Source organism: Juglans regia, chromosome 11 (genome assembly GCF_001411555.2).
Source record: "Juglans regia cultivar Chandler chromosome 11, Walnut 2.0, whole genome shotgun sequence".
Taxonomy (NCBI): Eukaryota; Viridiplantae; Streptophyta; class Magnoliopsida; order Fagales; family Juglandaceae; genus Juglans; species Juglans regia.
In genome coordinates, this window is record NC_049911.1 from 34,922,152 (window position 1) to 34,945,820 (window position 23,669).

General features: G+C 38.3%; 3 protein-coding genes across 3 annotated transcripts; 2 read left to right on the forward strand and 1 right to left on the reverse strand.

Moving 5' to 3' along the window:
* Positions 1-2,776: 2,776 nt before the first annotated feature.
* Positions 2,777-5,499, reverse strand: LOC109009573. Its single transcript, XM_018990094.2, has one exon. It carries the CDS (start codon positions 4,567-4,569, stop codon positions 3,310-3,312), a length of 1,260 nt encoding a protein of 419 aa, XP_018845639.1. The 5' UTR covers positions 4,570-5,499; the 3' UTR covers positions 2,777-3,309.
* A 2,634-nt stretch (positions 5,500-8,133) lies between these two features.
* Positions 8,134-19,767, forward strand: LOC109009574. Its single transcript, XM_018990095.2, has 12 exons — positions 8,134-8,280; positions 8,757-8,805; positions 8,904-8,952; positions 9,141-9,211; positions 9,617-9,675; positions 9,845-9,943; positions 10,636-10,693; positions 11,271-11,407; positions 11,500-11,556; positions 17,432-17,529; positions 18,708-18,910; positions 19,206-19,767. Exons 1-12 carry the CDS (start codon positions 8,203-8,205, stop codon positions 19,271-19,273), a joined length of 1,026 nt encoding a protein of 341 aa, XP_018845640.1. The 5' UTR covers positions 8,134-8,202; the 3' UTR covers positions 19,274-19,767.
* Positions 19,768-20,976: 1,209 nt separating this feature from the next.
* Positions 20,977-23,647, forward strand: LOC109009576 (peroxidase 16-like). The gene is made up of 5 exons (XM_018990098.2): positions 20,977-21,457; positions 21,607-21,950; positions 22,028-22,225; positions 22,408-22,573; positions 23,099-23,647. Exons 2-5 carry the CDS (start codon positions 21,738-21,740, stop codon positions 23,503-23,505), a joined length of 984 nt encoding a protein of 327 aa, XP_018845643.1. The 5' UTR covers positions 20,977-21,457; positions 21,607-21,737; the 3' UTR covers positions 23,506-23,647.
* The last annotated feature ends 22 nt before the right edge of the window (positions 23,648-23,669 follow it).

The following is a 23,669-nucleotide window of genomic DNA, read 5'->3' on the forward strand; positions in this document are numbered from 1 at the left end:
TGTTATGAACAAGAAAAATATTTATCATCTGAAAAGAGGAAAAACGGAGTCCGTCTAAAGAAGTGGCTTAATAGGCATTATTTCAGTCATGGCGTTCATCTATATTTCTTTCCTTCTTACTAAGAAGAAACTGATAGCAGGTAAGGGATTGTGTATAAATGTGAAAAGCATGCCATGTACTGGAAAAAGGACCAGAGCAAAGATTTCTTCCCAGTTCAACAAAACTCGAGGAATCGTAGAATCTACAACTCATGGATTATTTGAACTTTGTGCACTTGAAAACAGTCATAAGAACAAAGCAACCTGGTTCCAAAAGAAAAGAACAAACCAACGTGGTATTAGAATCAGATTCAGGGGCGTCCATAAGCACTCTTCCCCTCTAAATGGGGAGGTCGATGATTCAATCAAAGAAAGGATGATTTTGGAAAGCTCCACATCATCAAATACATTATTCAAGTACTCATCTCTCTCACACCACAAATAATCAGAAAAATTGCTGGCTGAATGGATGAGTCAACTGACTTTTTGTTTATTTCGGATACCCGTCAGAGTCTATTTAAGCCTCCTTTGCATTCCCAATAGATTATGATTTGAAGGGAATAATTCTTTTGAGAGTCTTTTTCTCTCTTCATGTTTCTTCTGTCTTTTCTCTTTATCTTCTTCTTCCTTCTTCTGTCTTACTTTTATCTCATTTTCGCTTCTTACTCCTCTCATTTTCATCTCTTATTGGCTTCTTCTGATCTTACGAAATTTCTCCAAGTGCTATTATCCTGGAACAGCACCACCCCACGCTCCGGTTTGGATTGAAAATTCATCTCAATTTATTTCATTTCATCATTACAATTTTTTCAAATTTTCATACAAAATATAATAAAAAATTCAATTTTTTCAAATCCTAAAATAATAATAATATTAAAAAATAATATTTTATTCAACTAATCTAAAACCGTCTCAACTCATCTCTGAATCCAAACAACGTTGAGCTTTGATGTGTTTCCTGTCAATATGGAATCTACATCTTTAGTGGACATCCCAATCTATTGGGGCAAAGTTGAAATGGCTGTGGGAAGAACTTTGGACGGCTAATAACAGTAGTTTAGTCTTACACTACTCCCCCTCCCCCATGTTCCCCCCACTTATTCTACTGTCAATTACTGATTAGTCGAGTCGTTCCAACAAAATTGTAAGCTTTGAGCTCTGATAGGTAAATTTGGTATTTTAGTTGCAAATTAAAATATAAACTTCAGCACGATTTCTAAATTATTGTTTACTAGGGAAGTTAAATACAAATTATCACGGAATATTCAGTGGATGTTAATGTTTTGTGTGTACAATTATCAACTCGCAGAGTTCCGAGCAACAGAGCATACTGTTCTTGTGACAGTTTATTTTACCTTCCAGAATTTCCCCAGGTTTCCCACTATTGGCTGTATATTGTACGCAAAACTCAAGATCTGTTTATCTGGTGATGAGAAAATTCAGGCCCATACGAACTGCATCCGCCATGAGGCAAGCAGACATGGAAATTCTGTTAGTAAGTTCCACTGCATCAGTGGGACACACAGATTGAGCTTAATACAAGGACCCAGAAACCAATCCATGCTCAGACCTCATTCATCTTAAAGATTAGCTCGACCTGGAGCCATTCTGATTTCTCATCGCCACAGAAAAAACGAATACTTCAGCAGTGTCTGAAAACGGACAGATGTAAGCCCTTCAAACTAGGAGGAAACAACCGGCTTCATGTGTCAATTGACGGGGCTTTATCCAAGTCACTGCCGTCCCTCGCAAAATGCATGGGTAGAAATTTTCTCAAGCCAAAATAACCAATCTTTTCCAAGTTGCTTCAGTTGTTGCCCGGGCATAAACATGTAATCAAGCAAAAATTTACCCAATTTTGCTTATGCAAGTAGCTTTTTTTGCAAGAGTCTGGAAGCATGGTGCCTTTTCAGCTCATGCGCAGACCTAGCTCCTACCAATTACAACTTACAGCCAACATTCAACATGAAAATAAACATTCCAGCATGGTCCACGGCAACCTATGAATTCTCTCAGGATGTCTGCATCATACAATTCTTTCTTCTGTTACCAAAATTAGTAACTAGTACAATATGAGCTGGGAAAAATTGAATTTGAAGCTTTGATGTGATACTCGTACTAATCTGCAGGCCAACACCATGTCATGTATTAATACTCGTAAATGATTGATGTTTTATCAATATACCGATCCACACAAGTTAGACGATGGTATCATTTTGATAACTCCATCCATGGACGAAGGAAAGGACTTCGTCTGCAAAATTTTATTCTTTGTTAATTTTTTCAAGTAAAAATAGTACTCATGGATTTTTTCCCCTCTCAATGTTTTTTTTTTTTTGGGTTAATTTTGCACAATCATATATTATTCTTCGTTGTTTAACGAGTTGCAAATATGTTTATTGGCATAATTAAATTCTCCGAACTGCAGCTGTGAACTCTATGTCACTTTGTGCTGGCTATGCAAAAATCAAACAGAGGCATCGCAACTAGTTTTAGGCTCCAAAACATGGAGAGAAATATATGTCTCCATCTGAATGGTAAAAAAGACTCGGAATAGAGCGGTTTCACTATATCCAGTAGTTTCAGCAAATACGAAAACGATCTGCCACCACTGCTACTTGCAAGATAAAACAGCAACATTTAAAATCACTGTTCTTAAGAACACCAGGGGAAGGGACGATACATTAGCATCATGTTATACAGGAGTCAGTCAGTTATAAACAATGATATCAAACCATCGAGGTAATAACAGTGGATGTCAATGTGTTATTGATATTTAAATCCAATTAATTCTCAGTCTAAAGTACATACAGAGCTTACTGCAGCTCTTACACAAGGAGCTTTTTTACCTTTCACTACAATACACAACAGTATCCCTTCAAAACTCTTTTAGTTTTCCTCCACATTGGCTGAGAATTACAGGAAATGCTTGAGATCTGTAGAGACGGTAGATACAGCCAAGATCAATGCTAAAGATACAACAGAGCAACCAATCATGGGCACTCTATTTGAAGGCACCCCTTGTTTGGTTGAATTTAAATAATTTCCCGACTAGCCATGCTCTGTAGCAGGCAAATACAGCATTCCAATGCTCATGCCCACAATTCTTTTGCAAAGGCCAGAGAACCAACTGGGAGAAATCTGTTTATCTTGGCAGTAAGAACAGAACTGAGTGCGTCAATCATCTCCAACAATGGTTGTCCATACCTTTGCACCAGAACACACCAAACCAACCATGGCTTGGAATAAGCAGGCCTTCATATGGAGGTTTCATTCCTCAAATGCTTGCATACAAATTTTCTCCAGCAGCAATGGCCAATCCTCCCCAAGTTGCTGAGGATTCAGCTCCATAGCAACTTTGAAATCAAGCAAAGATATCGAGCACTGGTGTCCTTGCTCCTGCATCACGTCCATGGGCCCACCGGCACTCTGCATGTGTAAGTGATTACTTGGCCACATGCCATTGATAATTTTGCCTTGAATCTGCTGCTTGTGAGCAAGGTGCTTTCTTGGCTCATGTGTGCACCTTGCTCCCACCAACTCAACACAAGACCTGATTAACTGCTTCAAGTACACATCCAGCATATTATTTAACATATTAGCACATTCCATAGAAACGCCTCCAAGGCCCTGTGCTGCTGCAATCTGCTCCATACGTTTTCTCAGTGTCTCTGTATCAGTCAATCCACCACTATCGTAATTGCTAACAAAATCACCACTGCTAGCCGATGGAATAACTTTGCGGGCCCCACCGACACTAGCTGGGCAAAATGGAATCCCTAGGGGGGCAAGCAGAGGACTTCTAAAGAAATTTGACCGTGTTGACTGCACCTCTTCCCCATCGTCAATAACAGCTCCTGCAGCCTGATCTTTACTGTGTATCCTTGGCTTCTCTGCAGGTCGCCGAACAGCACCATCCCTTTCATTCTCATGTGCCTCAGCAACAGTCTGAAGATGCGGCCCTGGTCTCTGATAATCGCACGGAGTCAAATCCCCATTTTCCACATTAAACTTACTATTGCTATCTTCTGGTCCCATGGATTGATGTGAGACACACTCGACCTTCCCATTCAGTCCAAGAGGGCTTGGTCTATCCCTGAGCTTCCGATCACGTATCCCGGACCTTCCCTTTCGTGGGGACACTGGAAGAACCCCATTCGACCAAACAGGCACATTTTGATTCTGATTGGAGAAAATGGCCCCACTTTGTTCATGCCCATCTTCCCCACCAGGAGAACTGTTTGCAGCTTGTATCCCCGATTTGTGAGGACCCGCTAAATGAACTGGTGGCGGGGTCTTGGCTTGGCATGCATTCTTAAGGATTGAAATAAGGAGTTGGTTGTGCAGTGGAAGATTCTCCCTCCCAAAAGCCCGAATGCAAAAACTTTCAAACTGAATCTTGCCCAATTTGTCGCTCAAAAAACTATTCAAGTGATAAAAGTACAGTTTTGACTTATTCACCCCAAGCTTCTTCACTATCTGAGCTTTCAAGTCAACCAAATCGACTCTGGAGCTCTGCTGAGGTTGCATGTCTCGAGACACAGATTCATACACCGACCGCAGAATCACTAACCCCCCAGTAACCCCAGTTTATCCCAACTTACACTTTTTTCCGTTTACAAACGATCCAAAAATTTCCCTCCCACATATCATTCGATGCAAATCCACACTCGGAATCCGACGAATCACTAAAACGCCCGAAAACCCCCACTCCTAACCTATTTCCAAAATCCTTATTTCCAAAAAACCCCGAATTCACCAACCCACAAACGATATAATGCGAACCCAAATCTCATCTTATCGGAACCAAAACCCTAGAGATCAAACCCACTACGGAACTCACTAAATCCCCCCCAGAATCAAGCTCAATTTGTCGGAAACAATGCCTAAATAAAACCCTAAGCTTGAATCACCAAACTTGGGCCCACAGGACCACGCCTTCTCACGCACTGTACGAACCACAAATTGCACCACTGCACCAATCAAAACCCCGCGTTCCTTTCATGAAATTCAAAATCTTTCAAACTTCAGAGTCCCAAATTCCAAGTCGAATAAAAGAGATCGGGGAGTTGGCCGAATGGAGTTTGGGAAACATAGCAGGGAAATCGAATTGAAGAGGAATGAAGCACAATGAAGAGGGAAAACTAGAGCCGAGAGTATGGGAAAGATGGTTAGAGATTGATTGAGCTCTGACCTTTCAAGGAAGTCGAGGAATTGCAGAGAAATCTAACCTGAGTGACTGGGCTTCGAATCGTCGAAGCTTCGGCTCTCGCTCTGTTGATATATTTCCTCCTCCAATTTTATTTTTTTCCACTTTGGTACATTCTCACTGGTTTTATCTTTGAGCTTTTGCTCTTTGAAGGAGTTTGATCGCTGCTCTCTATCTCTGTCTCTCCGCTCTCTTCTTTCTCGGTAGCTCTCTCAAGGTCTTGCCTTGCCTTGTGCCTTTTTCCTTTTCTTCTCTCTTTTTTTTTTTCCCCCCTCCCCTCTGCTTGCCAACGTGTTAATTAAAACATTATTCTTAATGAACCTCTTAATTATAATCTGATATTTTTTACAAGCAGCAAAGGTAGACCGTGGTACTGATTCTGTTGTTAAAAATTAGTTTAATTCCATCATGCTGCCAATATCTTTGATGCAATATCTTAGTTATTTATTAAGAAAATTAAAGATCGAATCCTCTCTTCCGCATGTATTAAGCTATATCTCAGCAAAATATTTAAAATTATTATAATCATAATTATATAAACATATATTTATTTTATAACATATTAAGAAAGACTTAATCTATGTCTGAGTTTATTCTTCAAAATAATTAGTTAATGATATAATTGAGGTTCTATTAAAAATTTATAATCATTATAAATAATTTTTTTTTAAATAATGTATAATCCCATACACCATCTAACGTTATCAGTCAAATGATTTATAATATATATCCTATTCAAATTATTAAAATATCGTAGATGATTTATAATTTCCACTTTTTAGTGTGTATATATATATATATATATATATATATTATATAGAATGTCATTTAGGAATTGTAAGTTCGATTTAAGCCTTATTCTCCAATTTGTGGTATGTAATTTGCAGCACGCATATTATTTGTTGCTGATTCAATCAGAGTCCTACTCTTAGACTCTTTTACCCTTTATAAACATCATACATTCGAGTCTAGTCCAAATTGCCAATGCTGTGCTTGTGGCCGTAAACTTTTTATGGGTTGACATTCAGAGATATATGACCGTAATGATTAGTAATCGAAATTGACAATTTTCGTCCCCGAATACCACTAGATCTTATAAATGCGATTAACGCCTCATTTATTTTTACACATGAGATAATATAAGATAAAAATTTAAATTTAAATAAAATATTATCAGAAATATTTTTAATATTATTTTTATTTTAAAATTTAATAAATTTAAATTATATATTTTATTTTATGTGTAAATTTAAAAAAGTCAGAATGATTATATAAGATGGGAATAGTTATGAAGACAAACATATAAAAATGATTGTTTATTTTATTTTATACGAAAATTTTAAAAAATTATAATAATGAAATGATATTAGTTTATTCGACTGCCAAGAGTTTTATGGAGTTGTTTTTACTTTTGTAGCTTATTCCACTCTTTTCTCCCATAAATCATTTTTATTATTTATTTTTTTAATCAAACACCGAGGTCATTGGTAGGGGTGGGCAGCGCCGTCCCGCCCTGCATAGAACACCCATAGCGGGGTGGGGGGCGGGCTGACCCCAACGGGGCCTCGCCCTACACTCTTCTCTATTTAGTTAAAAAATCATAATTTTTAATATTTATATAAATATATTTTATATAGATACATACAACTTGTTAAAAACTTGAAGTTGAATTTAAGTTAATGGATTGCCTTGGTCTCCTAGGCTAACTATTATATAGGAGATCAAGATATATAGGAGATCAAGACAATATAATATAAAATACAATTATAATGAGTTTATATCTTTTTTAAATGTATAAATTTCAATTATATTTTTATTTGGGTCTAAACAAATTTTAGATTTAAACTTTTTTTTAAACCCAATATGTTATTGGATTGAGCGGGGGGCGGGTCGAGGTGCGGTTTCAACCCCACCCCCTCGTACCAGGGTGGGGGCGGGGTAGGAAACCATCCCCCATGGTGTGAGGTGGGGTGGATGAGGGGGGTGGGGGTGGGTATATCCTTCCCGCACCTTGCGGGTAGCACCCCTAGTCATTGGCAATTGTGATATGCCTAGGAGCATGAATATGGTCACAATTCATATAATTTCTCCTAGCCAAAATGAAATATTATAAAAAACCCTAACCCCTGAAACATCATGATAAGATACCATGTATACATTTTTATTACCAAAATATTCATTTGATCAAATTTAGATTAGGCCGTTGAAGGGTTAAATGTTATTACATCGTAATAAAAAAAAGTATTGAGTAAATATTGGGTATTATACTTTTATTCTTCTTAAGGACTCGTTTGTTTTTATAGATGAGATAAGATGAATTGAAATTAAAGTTAAAAAGTTGAATAAAGTATTGTTATAATATATTTTTTAATATTATTTTTATTTTAAGATTTGAAAAAGTTGAATTGTTTATTTTATTTTGTATTGAAATTTGAAAAGATTATAATGATTATATGATATGAGATGAGATGAAATGTTTTCTGAAAACAAACGAGACCTTAGATTCCATTTAATTGATCTATATAATATTATTCATAAATATTTAAATTAATTATTTAAAGAAATAAAGATTAACCTAATAATTAAAAAAGTAATATCACATTAATACGGTACTATGAGAATGAGATGGGCTAATAGTAGGATCAAGACACTCGAGGTATATTTTTCAGTATAGTTAAGTAAACCGAGCTTATATAATGGGCCAGGGTTTCCTTTGTGAAACGAAGGTCCATTTCAAAGTTTTAAATGAGTAAACCGAGCTAATATATATTTGGGCCAGAGCCTCGTTTGTGAACTGAAGGCCCATTATAAAGTTTCAAATGGCCCGACTTTTCCGGCCCCAAATACCATCATGGCAAGATTTGCAAGCCAGCCCTAATTTTATATTTGGGGCAGAATCCACAGATTGCGCCATTGCGGCGTCTCCGGTCTCTCTGTGAAACGCAGAAGAGGGAATGGATAGCGACACTGAAGAGTCGCCTAGGAAGAGGCAGAGAAAGAATCCCTTTTCTGGGGATTCATTTTCTCGCAAGGTCGGTTCTTTTTCACTATTACTACGTATTATTTGCATCCATAATTGTGCCCCCTATATTTATAGGGGCTTCAAACACCAATTACTAGTGTCAACTATGGTTGTGTATGAACTAGATAATTGGTGTTTTTCACAGCTCCACAAAACCTAACGTCTTTGTTTGAAGAGAAATATTTTTTGGTGCTTAGAAGATCGCATATTGATCCTCTAATATATTGCAATTGATGTAACAATATCTCCTGGAAGAATGTCAAGTTTAACAGAATATGTTGTTTGTGATTGCTTGTCATCTATCATCCTTATGAGAATGTTGTCTTCAACTCTATCTGTTACATTTTTAAGTCTGAGTTCTCTTTTTTCCCGTGATTGGCATTGTGCATTTCCTGTTGTTAGTACTATTCATTGGTGATGAACGTTGGTATCTTTCATCTACTCTCTCTCTCTCTCTCTCTATAATCATACCTTATCTTGTAACAGAATCTTATGCAAGAGGAAGATATTCGATTGGAGACAACACGAGCTAGATGTACACAATCTCACTTTTTCTTATTAGTTTCTAAGTTAATCTATATGTCTGATGCTTATGGTATCAAGAAGAAATTGAGGTTTATTCACACGTGACAGTTTCAAATGTTCTCAAGAGGCATGGAGAATTAACAGAGCGTCTTTCTAGGTAAGGCTTTCTCAGGAATTTTTATGGCTTCACCTTATACTAGTACATGCATTCTAGCCGTAGTTTTAAGTTGCTAATTGATTGTGATGGAATTATGTAAGGCTATGGCTGCTGAAGCATACATGTTCTCATAATATGATTTAGGAGCTTATATTAAAAGTTTTGGTGATCTTACTGATTTTTAATAGGGATTCTGACAAGATGATATTCGAGCGTCTACAAAAGGAATTTGAAGCTGCTTGTGCTTCTCAAACTGAAGGTAGCTTTGAATTTAATGTTTCATATTTCTTTTTGGTTAATGCTTTTGGAAAAGTTGCTTTGGTTGAACGATTATACGCAGGAGCTATCTTTTCTCTATCTTTGGGGCATTTTTTTCCTTTTATTACATCTAATCATGCCTTTATGTTTTCTATGTGGCGCTACTTGATATGTAGTTTTGTGTCAGTTACTGGTTTGATGGTCCACCTTTTTAGAATTTTTAATTCTTATGTTTTCTATGGGTCTTACAACATTGGACAAAGAACCAATGGGGAACTTGGCAATTGTGCACATTTTTGTTGGCTTTAGTGCTATAACTTTAAAATCTAAATTGTTCCTTATCCCTATTTTTCCCATGAATGTTCTCTGCTCTAACTAAGAATTCATTTTTTTTCATTTTGGGTAGAGATTTCCTTAGATGGTGAAGAATGGAATGATGGGCTATTGGCAACAATAAGGGAGCGGGTATGGCTATGTTTTGAATATCTTTAGTTTTTTTATATTATTCTCTGTTATTGATTAATGGTTTGAATATCTTAACTGATTAATTGATATCTAATCTTCTATGTTATGCAGTTCCATGTTTCTGCTGGGCCTAATAAAATTCTTAATACGACTGATCTGGTTTTATCAGGTTCACATGGAAGCCGACAGAAAGGCAATGCCAGGGGACATAAACATGGTGCCAGGTCCACATTTTCAGGAAAAAATTACATATAAAGTTGGCAGCAAGGTAATATTCCTTGTTACTAGCATAATTATTCCTTGTATGGCTGTATGTAATCTGCTAGGCTGGCTTCCAAAATGGGAAGATTCTTTTATCACTTCTAGCATCATATGGTTATGCCATGTGTGTTACCCATTCTGGTTGCTTTCCCACAAAGTGTTTAAGTTTTTATCTTGAAAAAGCTTAAGTTTGAAAATGTCACCAATCAAGTTTTGGAACAACATTGAAGATGACATGAAAATGTAACTGTCTTGTAGCAGATATCGAAGAAAAAGAAATGCAAATTTCTTTATTTTGCCACTTTGCCCCCAATGTTGGGAAAATATCGAAGAAAAAGAAATGCAAATTTATTGGATTTTTGGAAGAAAATGTATTATGGCTTCAAAAGTTGGGAGCACCAAAAAGGAGGGGGGGGGGGTGTTTATTTAGTCTAATATTAAATATTTCAAAAATGAACTATTTGGGCTAATTAGTTGCTAGTTGCAGCTTGCTCAACTTTTTTTTCGTCTGTTAATAGAAAATGCCTGAATCCAGATTAGGTATATAGGTGAGACTGATACAGGCTACAAATAAGGTCATTAATTATTGCTCTTGATACCACGTTATTCATTTATTAAGTTTGGATTTACAATGTTATGAACTATTGCTGTGTAATTGAGTCATTTATTAAATATCAAGTTGTATTGTCATATGAGCAGGTGATTTGTTGTTTGGAAGGGGCAAGAATCGGCATTCAATATGAGACGTCTTTTGCTGGTACTTTGTAGTGATTTAGTTATATAATCTTTTTACCAATAAATGGTTTCACCATTATAACATGACTGACAACAATTAATAATTTAAGTGCACGAATGAGGCTGCTGTCAACATGAGTTGAATGTAGGGTAAACCATTTATCAAGAGCTTATTTGATCCCGGTCTGTCAGTTTGAATGCAGCAATTGCACAATAAGACACAAAAATTAGTAACAAAAGGAAAAAAAAAAAGAAGGAAGTTTTTCTTCTACAATATTGGGTTGTTGGAAGTTGTTTCCACCTCATTTGTTCATTGTGAAGAGAAACATGTGCAATTTTTTTTTTTTTTTTTTTGAAGTAAGAAAGAAAAGCATGTGCAATTTGTACCTATAAAAAAAACCTATAAAAAAACATGTGCAACTTGTGCACTAGTTGTTCCCTTTTCTATAGTAGTCTTTTTCAAGAAATACCATCCATCGAATAGATTGAGAACATAGAATATATGTTACATGTTACGAATGCTATGGTTTATTCATTTTGGGCTAACCGTCAGCTTAAGTCCTTGGAAAATCAACTCCTTTATTTCCATAATTTTGCAGGTGAAACTTGTGATCTATACCACTGTGTGCTTGAAAGTAAATCATTTCTTGAAAAGATGACTGTCCTTGAACACACAATTCCATTTTTTCTACCGATACGAGAAGCAGAAAATGATCTTCTCTCTTCCAACGCCATGGTAAGGTCGGTTGCCTGCATTTCCTTTGCTGACTTGATACTCCGCAATACTGTAATTTGTTGTAATTGCTGTTTTCAATTTTTTGTTTTCAGAAATTTATAGATTACGTTGGAGAACTTTTGCAGGCTTATGTGGATAGGCGCGAACAGGTATACTCTTGGTACATGTAAAAAAACATCATAAAAATTATTTTATGGTATTCATATCTTGTGTTGGGCCAGAGCCAATTATTATCCACATACATGTATATAACTTAAGCTGAAAAACTTTTCAAAAATCCTCTCCGTACACTTCTTCGATGGGTTGTCTATTCCGGTGACTCCTTGCTAGAATCAGTCCCCTTTAGATTAGTCAAGCATGGGGTTCCTTAAGCATCTTTTATTAGAGACGAAAGTTTTTGTTTTGTCATTGGAGGGAGGAAACTTATGTCCAATCGCGGAGAGGGGGAGGAAGGTTACTAAGGAGATTATGTTCAATCTTGCTAGTGCTCGGTGGTTGGCAAACACCGTAGAAGATTGTTTATTTTCAGGGGGAAGGAAGGTTTTTTATAAGACCTATAGGGATGGAGCCAAAGCTCTTTTTGCTCATAGGCGCTCTAATGCGTATGGGTGATTCTTGGAAGTTACAGATTATGGTGGTGGCACCGGTGGTCGTGGGCTGTTAGAAATCCTAGAAGGGGTAGAAGGCAAGGGATGGAAGTTGCTGGCAATGGAGCTGAAGTCTACTTTGTCAATGGGGGCTGCCTTTAAGCGGGCTCCTTTTTTGACTCCACGGCTGGACAGAGAGGAAGGCAAGGGTAAGGAGAAGGAGAGGCCATCATTCGTAGAGGTGGTCTTGGGTGGTGCGGGTAGCAGAAAGGAAGTGGTGGTTGGAAAAAACAAAAGAGGTGCTGGGGAGGGGAACACTCAAACAAAAATACAAAAGATGACAGAAATGTTGTACCTAAAATGGAGAGTGTGTCACTGTCATATGTCGGTGTAGTGGAAAGCAGAATGCAGGAGGCTCTGTTTTATTGGAAAGAGGAAGTTATCGGGGTAAAGGAGGAACTGAAAATACTTAGGAAGGAATTGGGAGTTTTGACGTTCAGTTTAGAGAAAGGTTGGGGTATGGGCCTGGGCCAAGGCTTTGGGTCTCCAAAAGGGAAGAAGCCCTTCAGGCTTGCGATAGGAAAGACCAAAGTGGGGATGGGCTGGAAAGGCCCAAATCAGATGAGCTGGAAGGTGAAACAGTTTGGGCCCCTTTTTGAATTGGCCTCAACCTCTGGGCTCGTTACGAGTGATATGAGGCCTGAGGCCCCTCTCTCGGGTGTGAGGCTAGAGAGCCCACCCATGACCATGCCTAGACTCGGGACTGTGCCTACGGACCCGGACCTGATACCCCAATCCGAGGAGATACTCTCATCGACGACAACAACCCACCCACACACCTGCAACGCCTTCGATGCCAATTGGGCTCCGCAAATGGTTGGGCCGTCGGCCCTCGCAGTGGCACAGACTTCGCCGCTGGCCTCTTCTGGCTTGCCTCCTGCCTCCCTGACGGAGACAAGGTTCCCGACGTCGACACAGCCTATCACGTTGTCGTCGCAGATCTACCCCATGGATCACGGGGAGCAAACGGTTGGGCCGTCGGCCCTCGTGGTGGCACAGACTTCGCCGCCGACCTCTTCTGGCCTGCCAAAGCAGGCTATGGATCTGGTTTCAAAGGTCCTTAGTGTTTTCGAACATGCTGGGTATGCGCAACAAACAGTGAAGGGTGCTGGAGCAGGTGAAATGGATGGATCTTTGATATTGTTTGCAGATAACAGGGATGGGGAGGATTATACTATTCCTCTCAACTCTTTTCATCCCAATGCGTCAGATTGGGTAATCAAGAAAGCGATGGATATTAAGCACTTGGTAGAGATTTCTTATGGGGATTTTGAGGCTGAATTTATGGCTTTACTTACAGCCGTGGAGGTTGTGAATGCCTAATCCAACTCCGATCAAGCCTTGAGTCAGGCCAAAAAAAAAAGGAAAGAGAACTCAAAAAGACATCCAACCGAGAGCGTTGTAAGGAGAGGGGTAAAATGGTGGTCCCATGAAGCCAAAAATATTATCTTGGAATGTGAGGGGGCTGCATGATCTTATAAGCAGTTTCAAGTCATAAATTTACCTCGCCAATAGAAGGGGGATATCATATGTTTACAAGAGACTAAGTTGGAAGTTATTACTAGACAAATCGTTCGCAACCTATGGAGAGGGCAACATGTCGGATGGTATTACCTACCCAAAAAAGGAGCATCTAGGGGAGTTCTAATTATGTTTGACAAAAGGGTGGTGGAAAGGATGGAGGAGTTTGTGGGTGATCTTACTGTTGCATGCTCTTTTGTTAATCTAGAAGATGGTCTCAAATGGGCATTTGTTGGTGTTTATGGCCCAAACATTGATTCGAAAAGAAGGTTTTTATGGGAAGAATTGGCGGGAGTTCTCAATTGGCGGGAGCTTCCAAGTTGCATTGGGAGGGGACTTTAATACATCACGCTTCCCAGGTGAAAGGTCGGGTGTATCCCGTATCTCTCCAGCCATGAGAGATTTTTCTAATTTCATCGCATAATAGGAGCTTGTGGACATTCCATTATCAGGAGGTACGCTTACCTGGTCCAATAACCGAGAATTTCTATCTTGGTCAAGGATTGATAGATTTTTTATAACTCCTGATTAGGAGTCTCACTTCCTGGATGTAGTTCAAAGAAGGTTATCCCGGTTATGCTCTGATCACTTCCCCATCATTTTAGATTGTGGAGGCATCCAAGGGAGTAGAAGGTATTTTAAATTTGAGCATATGTGGCTTAAAACTGATGGTTTTGTAGACAGGTCAGACTCTGGTGGACTTCTTACAGTTTCTATGACTCCCCAAGCTTCATTATGGCTAAGAAGTTGAAAGTGCTAAAACAAGATCTTAAGCAATAGAATGGACAAGTGTTTGGCAATGTGTTTTATTAGAGGCGTGCTCTTGTAGAGGAGATACAGGGCCTGGAAGGTGAGGATGCCAACATTCTGTCTAAACATGAAAAAACCCGCAAGAGTCAAGTAGTGGCGGAACTTGAAAGAGTTACTTTGATGGATGAGATTTCATGGAGACAGAAGTCAAGAGTGCTTTGGCTTAAGGAGGGGGATAAGTGCACGAAATTTTTTCATAAGATGGCTAATTCCCACAGGAGGAATAATGATATTGATACACTGATGGTAGATGGGGCAGTTTCTTCGGATCGATTAGTAATCAACAACCACATTGAACGATATTATCAACAACTCCTATCGAAAGAACACAATTGGCGACCAAAAGTAGATGGTTTGTCTTTTTCTACATTAGACCAGCAGAGTGCAGGGTGGCTAGAAAGGCCATTTGAAGAAGAGGAATTGTATAGTGTAATCAAAGGTATGACAGGTGACAAGGCTTTTGGTCTTTGGGTTTCTTTCAAGCTTGTTGGGAGGTGGTCAAAAAGGATCTTATGCAAGTTTTTCATGAATTTCATGCTGACGCTAGATTTGAAAAGAGTATTAATGCTACATTTCTAGCCCTCATTTCCAAAAAGGTGGGGTCTAGGGATGTGAAAGACTATCGCCCCATTAGTCTTGTGAATGAGGTGTATAAGATTCTTTCCAAAGTGCTAGCAAATAGATTGAGCTCGGTGGTGGAAAAGCTAATCTCAAAGCCGCAAAATGCGTTTGTCAAAGGTAAGACAAATTCTAGATTCGGTATTTATTGCAAATGAGGTTTTGAACGGTCGATTGAAGTCTAGAGAACCAGGGTTACTTTGTAAGTTAGACATGGAGAAAGCTTATGACCATGTGAAGTGGCAGTTCTTACTTTACTTACTTGACATATGTGGTTTCGGGGGGAAATGGCAGAAATAGATAGAATTTTGCATCTCTTCAGTTCATTTCTCCATCTTGGTAAATGATTCACCGGTGGGTTTCTTTAACTCCTCTCGTGGCTTGAGGCAAGGAGACCCACTTTCTCCTCTACTTTTTTTATTTGCCATGGAGGCCCTTAGTAAGATGATTGAAGGCCTGGTAGACGGGGGGTTACTCTATGGATTTCCGGTAGGGAATGCTGAGCTCAACATTTCGCATCTGTTATTTGCTTATGACACTCTCATCTTTTGTGGTGCACACCTAGGTCAGGTTCAAGCCTTGAGGGCGCTACTTTTTTGTTTTGCTGTTGCGTCAGGGTTGAATATCAATCTTGCAAAATCGGAAATAGTGCTATTGGGGACTGTCCCTGATGTGGAGATTTTAGCTACTACCTTGGGATGCAAGATATTTTCGCTTCCTATGAAGTATCTTGGCTTACTTTTAAGTGCCTCCTTTAAATCTGTAAGGATTTGGAATGATGTGGTTGAAAGGGTGGAGCGCAGATTGGCTGCCTGGAAGAGGTTATACTTGTCGAAACGCGGTAGGCTGACTTTGATTAAAAGTACTTTTTCAAACTTACCCACTTACTTTTTGTCTTTGTTCCCGCTTTCCACAAAGGTGGCTAACTGCATTGAGAAGTTACAAAGGGATTTCTTATGGAGTGGTTTGGGAGAAGAATTCAAATTTCACCTGGTTAATTGGTCAACAGTTTATACCCCAATTTCTGGGGGAGGGTTGGGGATTCGCCACTTGATGAAATTCAATCAAGCTCTTTTGGGTAAGTGGTTGTAGAGGTACCAAAACGAGAGGGAGGCCTTATGGAAGTCGGTTATTGATTCACAGTTCGGGGAAGCTTAGGGAGGATGGTGCTCGAATGAGGTACGAGGCACTCATGGAGTGGGGTTGTGGAAATACATTAGGAGCCTTTGGGGTACCTTTCAAGGACATGAACATTTTGTCGTGAGTGATGGTTCGCGTGTCCATTTTTGGTTTGATAAATGGTGTGGTAACTATTGTCTACGAGATACTTTCCCTGCTATCTTTGCGCTTGCTAGAGACAAGGAGGCATCGATTGCTGACCTTCTGGTTGTTTCAAACGGCACCCCTCAATGAAATATTGATTTTATTAGGACAGCCCAAGATTGGGAGTTGGATTCTATCATGAAGTTCTTTGCGGTTTTACACTCCGCAAGTATTTCAGGGGGCACCGGAGACAAGATGCATTGAAATCATTCTAAGAAAGATATTTTCTCTATCAGTTCTTTCTACCAAAATCTTACGAACTCCAGAATGTCTATGTTCCCGTGAAAGAGTATTTGGTAGGCGAAAGCTCCTTCAAAACCAGCTTTTTTTGTTTGGACAGCATCTTTGGACAAGATCCTCACTACAGATAACTTGAGGAAACGACGGTTTATTGTCCTAGAGTGGTGTTGTATGTGTAAGAAGCATGATGAGTCAGTTGATCATCTGCTTTTACACTGCGAGGTGGCCAAGGTTATGTGGGATGATTTTTTCTCAAGAGTTGGTTTGTCTTGGGTTATGCCTGGTAGATTGGTGAATTTCTTTGCAAGCTAGCGAGGACTACACGGCGATTTGCAGGTAGCGGCAATTTGGAGATTGGTACCAATATGCATGTGTTGGTGTATTTGGAGGGAGAGAAATGCTAGAAGTTTCGAAGATCAAGAGAGAACAATGGATGAGCTAAAACTTTTCTTTTTTAAGTCATTGTTCTTATGGGTGGGGGCCATAGTTTGTAACGGACTTAGTGTCCACGATCTTCTTCTTTCTATTGTAACCTCTAGCTAGGCGATCTTCATGTATACTTCCTGTGTACCTGGGCTTTGCATTTTTCTATGAATATAATATCTTTGACTACCTATAGAAAAAAAAAAACTTAAGCTGAAAATAAGTTTTTCAGTTAGGATTAAATTTTGAGCACGACATGCTATGCTGTTGTTCACAAAGATTGTATGATTGAAATTTTGTTTCTTGATATAATTATTTTGTTTTCTTGGTGCTTACGTTGAAACAATTGCATCACATCAATACTCCACATCTTCCCCTTATATACATTCTTCTGCCAAGTTTTATTTCTCATGCTTACTTTCAAAATCTGATGCTGATGCAGGTTCGGCTTATCAAGGAGTTGTATGGAAATCAAATTAGAGAATTGTATCATAGCCTTCCATACCACATGGTTGAATTTGTACTGGATGATTCTGATTGGTTGGTACATTTTATTCTCGTATCTGTTTCTCACTAAATGTGTTCTACTGTGTATCTTTTCCTTTTCCTTATCGCTTTTGGTTTTTTTTTTTATTGTACCCAGCTGATATTCTATTTGTACAACTAACATGATTTAACTAATTTCTTTGAAAATGGGTCTTTATGGCATTATGATTCAGTGATCATTACTATGGTTCTGAGAACAGATGGGCTTTTTATTATATAAGATGCCTCCTCACATATCTGATATAAATCTTGTATACGTCCAAATGAATAAATAAATGACTTCAAGGAAAACCTGTTGTGACTATACTGAATGTTTGTACTTTTGTTGAGCCGTCTGACCGGTCGGTTGCAATCTGGGGCAAGAGATGGTTGAGAGGGGCGGGCGATGCTACTGTTGGTGATCGTGCGGCCGGTGCTCGAGCGTAGGAGCCGCCTACGCAGTGGAGGCTGGTGTTCGTGCGAGAGCTGGGTGCTCGTGCCGTTTGGGCTCGTGAAGTCGATGCTTGCGGTGGACGAGCCATCTGGGTTCACGCCGGTGCTCGTGGTTCTATAGCTTTTATTGTGTTTATTATTGTAGTTTTTTGTTTTTTAGTAATTAATAAAAAAGAAAGGAAAAAACTAATTTACCCACCAATTTTTACCGCTCTACTTGACCGCACGGGAATTAATTTTTTTTTTACTTGATGGTTAAGAAAGTGATTTTAAGTATATTGATGTATTTTTTTATTTTTTAAAATTTTTTAAAAAATGTGAATAGAAAAATGAAAAGAAAAAAAAAAGTTGCAAAAGCAACTAGCGGTCAAAGTGAGTGGGCTACTTTGGGCGTGACTAAAAAAGAAATAGGCTAGTGGACTTGGTGTTCATAGTAGCAGTGTCTCGTACTCTTCTTCCTTGGGAGGTCGGAGGGGGCTATTTAGTTCTGTTTTTGCATAGCGTTTTCTCTGTTATGAGAGAGTTTTTAGAAGTTAAAGACAATTTCTGCCACAAAAGAATTTGTGTGCTGGGATGCCCCAGAGCAGATGCGTAGTTTGACTTATAGTCCAGGTTTTTTTTTGTATTGATAAGTCATAGTTGTAACTTTGTGAGTATACTATAAGGAAGTGCATCCTTAGAATATTGTTTTATTTTGTTTATTTTTTGATTTGTTGAATTTGTGGTTTTCTTTGTTGCAGCAAGGTAACAGTAAGTCTTAGATATGCAGATCTTGTCTCTGTACTTCCTACTAGAATCAGAGTGCTTGCTTGGCCATCCAAGAAAAGTGGTATAGATGCAGAGACTATGAACAGGAAGGAAAATGGAGTGCTGGGAAGTCACCAAATTCCCGTTCGCTTATCATATGCAGAGGATGCTGTGCGAACCATGAGCTTACCTGAAGGTATCAACTTTCCAAATTATAAACATTTTTTTTACATGTATTGGTTTATTTCTGCCAATAGACATGAGGTCTCCCTCGTCCCACTGTCTCATATAAACTAGATTTGATCTGTAGCACAGTTTCACAGAAAGTTGTTAAGGGACTGATTTTTCCCCTTATTTAAACATTTTCAAGGCACTTTTGTACTGGGCTTCTTGCAATTCTCTATGTATATGCTTAACTGCTCTCATGTATATCCTATGAATGCTTATGGTTTTTCTTTTTCATGGTTTTGTTTTCTGCTTTCCCATCCCAGCATTTGCGGAGATTGTGTTAAATCTGCCCCGAGCACTTCAGCAAATGTCACAACAGACTAGCAAATGATTCTTGACTAACGTATTCGGATTTGTACAAAGCTATAGCAGAAGACATTGGCTGGGGGTAGCTCTAACCTTTGCTTTAGCAAAAACGAGAGAGTACGGTTATCTTCGTTTCTCAGCACCAAGTCTAAAAAATCTCATTGCCAAGCCAATATTAGGATGGATATGGATTAGTAAATTTGTAGATAATTACCACTTTACTCTCATCTCTCTTAGCAAATTTTTTGCCTTTTTTTTTTTTTTTTTTGGTCAGTGTAGTGCATATTAGTTTCATTTGAACACCGGGTGGAAATGATCTCAATAGATCAAGTGCATTCATTTTGTTAACATTTTAGTAGTGTCCCTGAGATGGTCCCGCTGTTCTTGGCGATACAGTATTTTGTATACAGCTACAAGTAGATGGCCCTTTTCCTCATTCTTAATTCTCTTTATTTTTTTTTTAATGTATAAATTTTCCTCATCTCGAATATTCTAGTGGTATATGAATAATGTTTGCTCACTCTCTCTCTCTCTCTCTCTCTCTCACACACACACACACACACGTATATATATTAGTAGTAAGAAATATTGAAGAATTTACTTCATTTATCTATCTCTCATGTGATATTCTCATTGAAGTACAGAGTCTGTCTCTGATCCGCCAAACCTAGGATTCCAACCCTTAGACCCACTAAGCAGTAAAATTAAGCTCTTCCCCAAGACAGAGACATTAGCAAGGCTCTTTTAACTTGGACAGACACCAAATTCATATTCTCTTACATCCGATATGCATAACTCTGTTCTAGGTTACTCAATGGCCGTTATTTGCTGTTTATTTTCATTTCTATATATTTAGGGCAGATTTGGACGATTCCTATAAATTATTGGCTTGGCAGTTGTCGGTGAAATTATTTTATTTATTTAATCCCAACGGTTGGTACATGGGAGGATGATTGTCGGTGCAAAAATGTTCCCTGTATGGTATATAGAGTTTAAATGCATTTATTTAAGGCGCGTCTCAGCCGTTCGTTTTCCTTATTAAAGAGGAAGAGAGATTTTTGCACATGGTGTCTTCTCGTGAACCATGGTGACTGTTATTGCATGTGTTATTGAAGAGATGCTTTTCCACCGAAAGGTTACATTTCACAAGAGATGTTTGGTCTATTAAAGCCTATTCTATAGGGTCTATCTACTATACAAGGGAAGGTACTGATGTTCGCTCTACCGTATGTTCATTTGGATTGAGAAATCATCTCATTTTATTATTATAATTTTTTTAAATTTTAATTCAATTTTTTTAAATTTTAAAATCATAATAATATTAAAAAATAATATTTTAATAATATTTTATTTTATTTTTAATTTTTATTTAAAAATATCTTATCTCATCTTATTATTTAAATGGACTAAACCAATTGCCGACATCTGAAAAAAAGAAAAAAGCAAGATTTTTTTTTTTTAATCATAGTAATGGTGAATGAAGGTGAGACATCCATGGAAATATTAAAGCCGCCCTTAGAATTGCATTTAAGTTCTAAACGCTGATGCATAAAGGATGTTGACAATTATCATAAGTGTCAGAGAAAAGATAAAAAAACAAGATTTATATCAAACTCATTCACAGTAGCATTCCTGTTTGGAAGTTTATTTTCTGGTATATAGGTATGCAAATCAATGAACCCAAGAATGCTGAGAGAGAGAGAGAGAGAGAGCAAACGACAAATAGCAGTTGGTCTTTTTATTCCGTGAGCTTATGCTGTTCAGGAAACGTTCCAGTGGACAAAATGCAGAATGTGGATACCATGTGGCAGCAGATGACAACCCATTGATCAATTCGGCCATTAAAGATAAAAGAAACGTTGTGCCCTTCGTAGCACCTAATGTTGCAGTTGTAAAGCTTGCAGATAACTACTACTTTCCTCTTGTCCTCATATTGCAAAAGAGTTCTATTTCCTTATTCATGACATTTTCTTTTCCTGAGATAAGGATTCCCCATTTCTTCTTATGGTAGTTTATGGGCAAAAGCAGTCGGCAATTGGAAACCTTTGTCACTGGAACCCCAAAAACTAATGACATGCCAGACTGTACTTGCCAAACCTTCTTTTCCTGAGCCCATCACCTCTTCTTATTGGTTCGCATATGCACATGTAATTTATGTCAGACGTGATGTTAGAGAGCAAAACAACAGTTGTTGTAGGATATGTTTAAGGTGAATGTTATGGATCGCCATTATTCACTCCTATGCTTAACATCTGTAGCTTTTTTATAGGACGTTGAGGTGTTTTTTTTTTCCAAGGTGTGGGTACTATGTTTTATGCGCTTTTTCCACTAAGGAATGCGTGCTTTTTGGTTTGGCAGTATCTGTTCAAGTCGTTCGGAGTCTGGAACTACTGTTTCTTGAAAGATGAATGTGACGGGCCTCATCCTATTGACTCAGTCGTTGCTTATATAGCAGCGCCAATTACTGAGCCAAACCAAACGTTAGTAACATGAACCCAAAAATGCCCAACAAAAGTCTTCACTGTCTTTCCTTTCTACTCCTCCTTACTGTAGCTTATGCTCACCTTCATGTCGACCATTACCGACACTCATGCCCGAATGTTGAAGCAATCGTCCGCTCTGCAGTTAAACAGAAATTCCAGGAGACATTTGTGACAGCTCCTGCCACTCTTCGGCTCTTCTTTCACGACTGTTTTGTCCGGGTTTTTGTTCCTTCTCCTAAACTCCATTTTGCATGTTAATGTTCATCTTTAAGACAAAAAGATGTGTTTTTCAACAGGGTTGTGATGCTTCGGTGATTTTGGCTACAAGAAATCACACATCAGAGAAGGATAATGCAGATGATCTTTCACTAGCTGGGGATGGGTTTGACACAGTGATTAAAGCCAAAGCTGCAGTTGATAGTGTTCCCCAGTGTAGGAATAAGGTTTCATGTGCTGATATATTGGCCATGGCCACTAGGGATGTTGTTGCTCTGGTAATTAATAACCATCCCTCTTATAGAAAACATTAATATTTCATTTTTATTCAAGATTCAAATGATTCTAACTGCTAATTATTATAGAGCGCTACACAAAATTATTAAGAATGATTGCTTTTTCTCTTTCAACTGGTGGGGTATTTCTTTTTCATTGAAGCTTGTAAATGAATTTTGTGCAGACAGGGGGACCAACTTATGATGTAGAATTGGGAAGACTTGATGGCAGGATATCTACCAGAGCTAGTGTCCGGCACCACCTCCCTCATCCTGACTTTAAATTGAACCAACTCCATTCTTTGTTTACCTCACATGGTCTCTCCAAAACAGATCTAATCGCACTATCAGGTACCATATTTCCTTACTGTTGGGGCAAGGAGAGCTCGAAAGATTCTTACTATAGCTGGGGTCCAATCATCACCAGCCAATTTTACTGTCAGCAGTTCTTCAGCCGAAAAAAAAAAGTCAGGCATAATTTTGAGAAACTTTGATACTGCTTTTTTGTGAAAAATTTAATTTTTTAATAGCCGATCAAACTCTTTTTTAGAGTGATTACGTGGTGATTATGGACTTCACAGTTGTACGTAAAATTATTCTAAAGATCTGATCTATCAAAACATACAAAAACAAAAAAAAAAAGCAAACTTTAACTAAATGCGCTATAAAAAAATATAGAATAATTGAAGTTATAATGGTATGGTGATTCGCCTTCTGTTTTACAAGATTTTCCAAAGTCAGCCACCACTTGCATGAGTCTGAACCTACTCTTGTGAACTGGAAAACACTAACATTAGAAAATTGTTTACTTTTTCAAGTCTTTACAGTTGCCAAACTTATTCAATCTTTACTAGCTAAAGAAATGAATTACTGCAGGAGCACATACTATCGGGTTCGCACACTGCAAACTGTTCTTTGATCGGATCCACAACTTCAAAAGCAGCAACAGAATTGATCCAACACTTGATCCGGCATATGGAAAGTATCTACGGGAAGTTTGCCCCAAAAATATAGACCCCAGACTTGTCATTGACATGGACCCAAACACACCTCGAAAATTTGATAACATGTACTACAAGAACCTTCAGCAAGGGATGGGCTTATTCACCTCCGATCAATCTTTGTTTACTGACAAGAGATCGAGAAAAATTGTGAACCTATTTGCTTCCAATAACACAGCTTTTGAACAAGCTTTTGTTGCTGCCATTACTAAGCTTGGGCGGGTGGGGGTCCGGACTGGAAACCAAGGTGAGATTAGGCACAACTGTGCTATGGTGAACTAGATGATATCTTTTCTGTGTAAGATTTGTAAGTCAGAAAACATTTTACTCCTCATTTGTAGATTTTATCTGATCATTTTGTAATAATATTAATATTGAAAGCATCAATGGGGGTGTCAGCGACTCAGCCATGTGTTCATTAAAAGAGCTTCTACAATTGTGTAAGT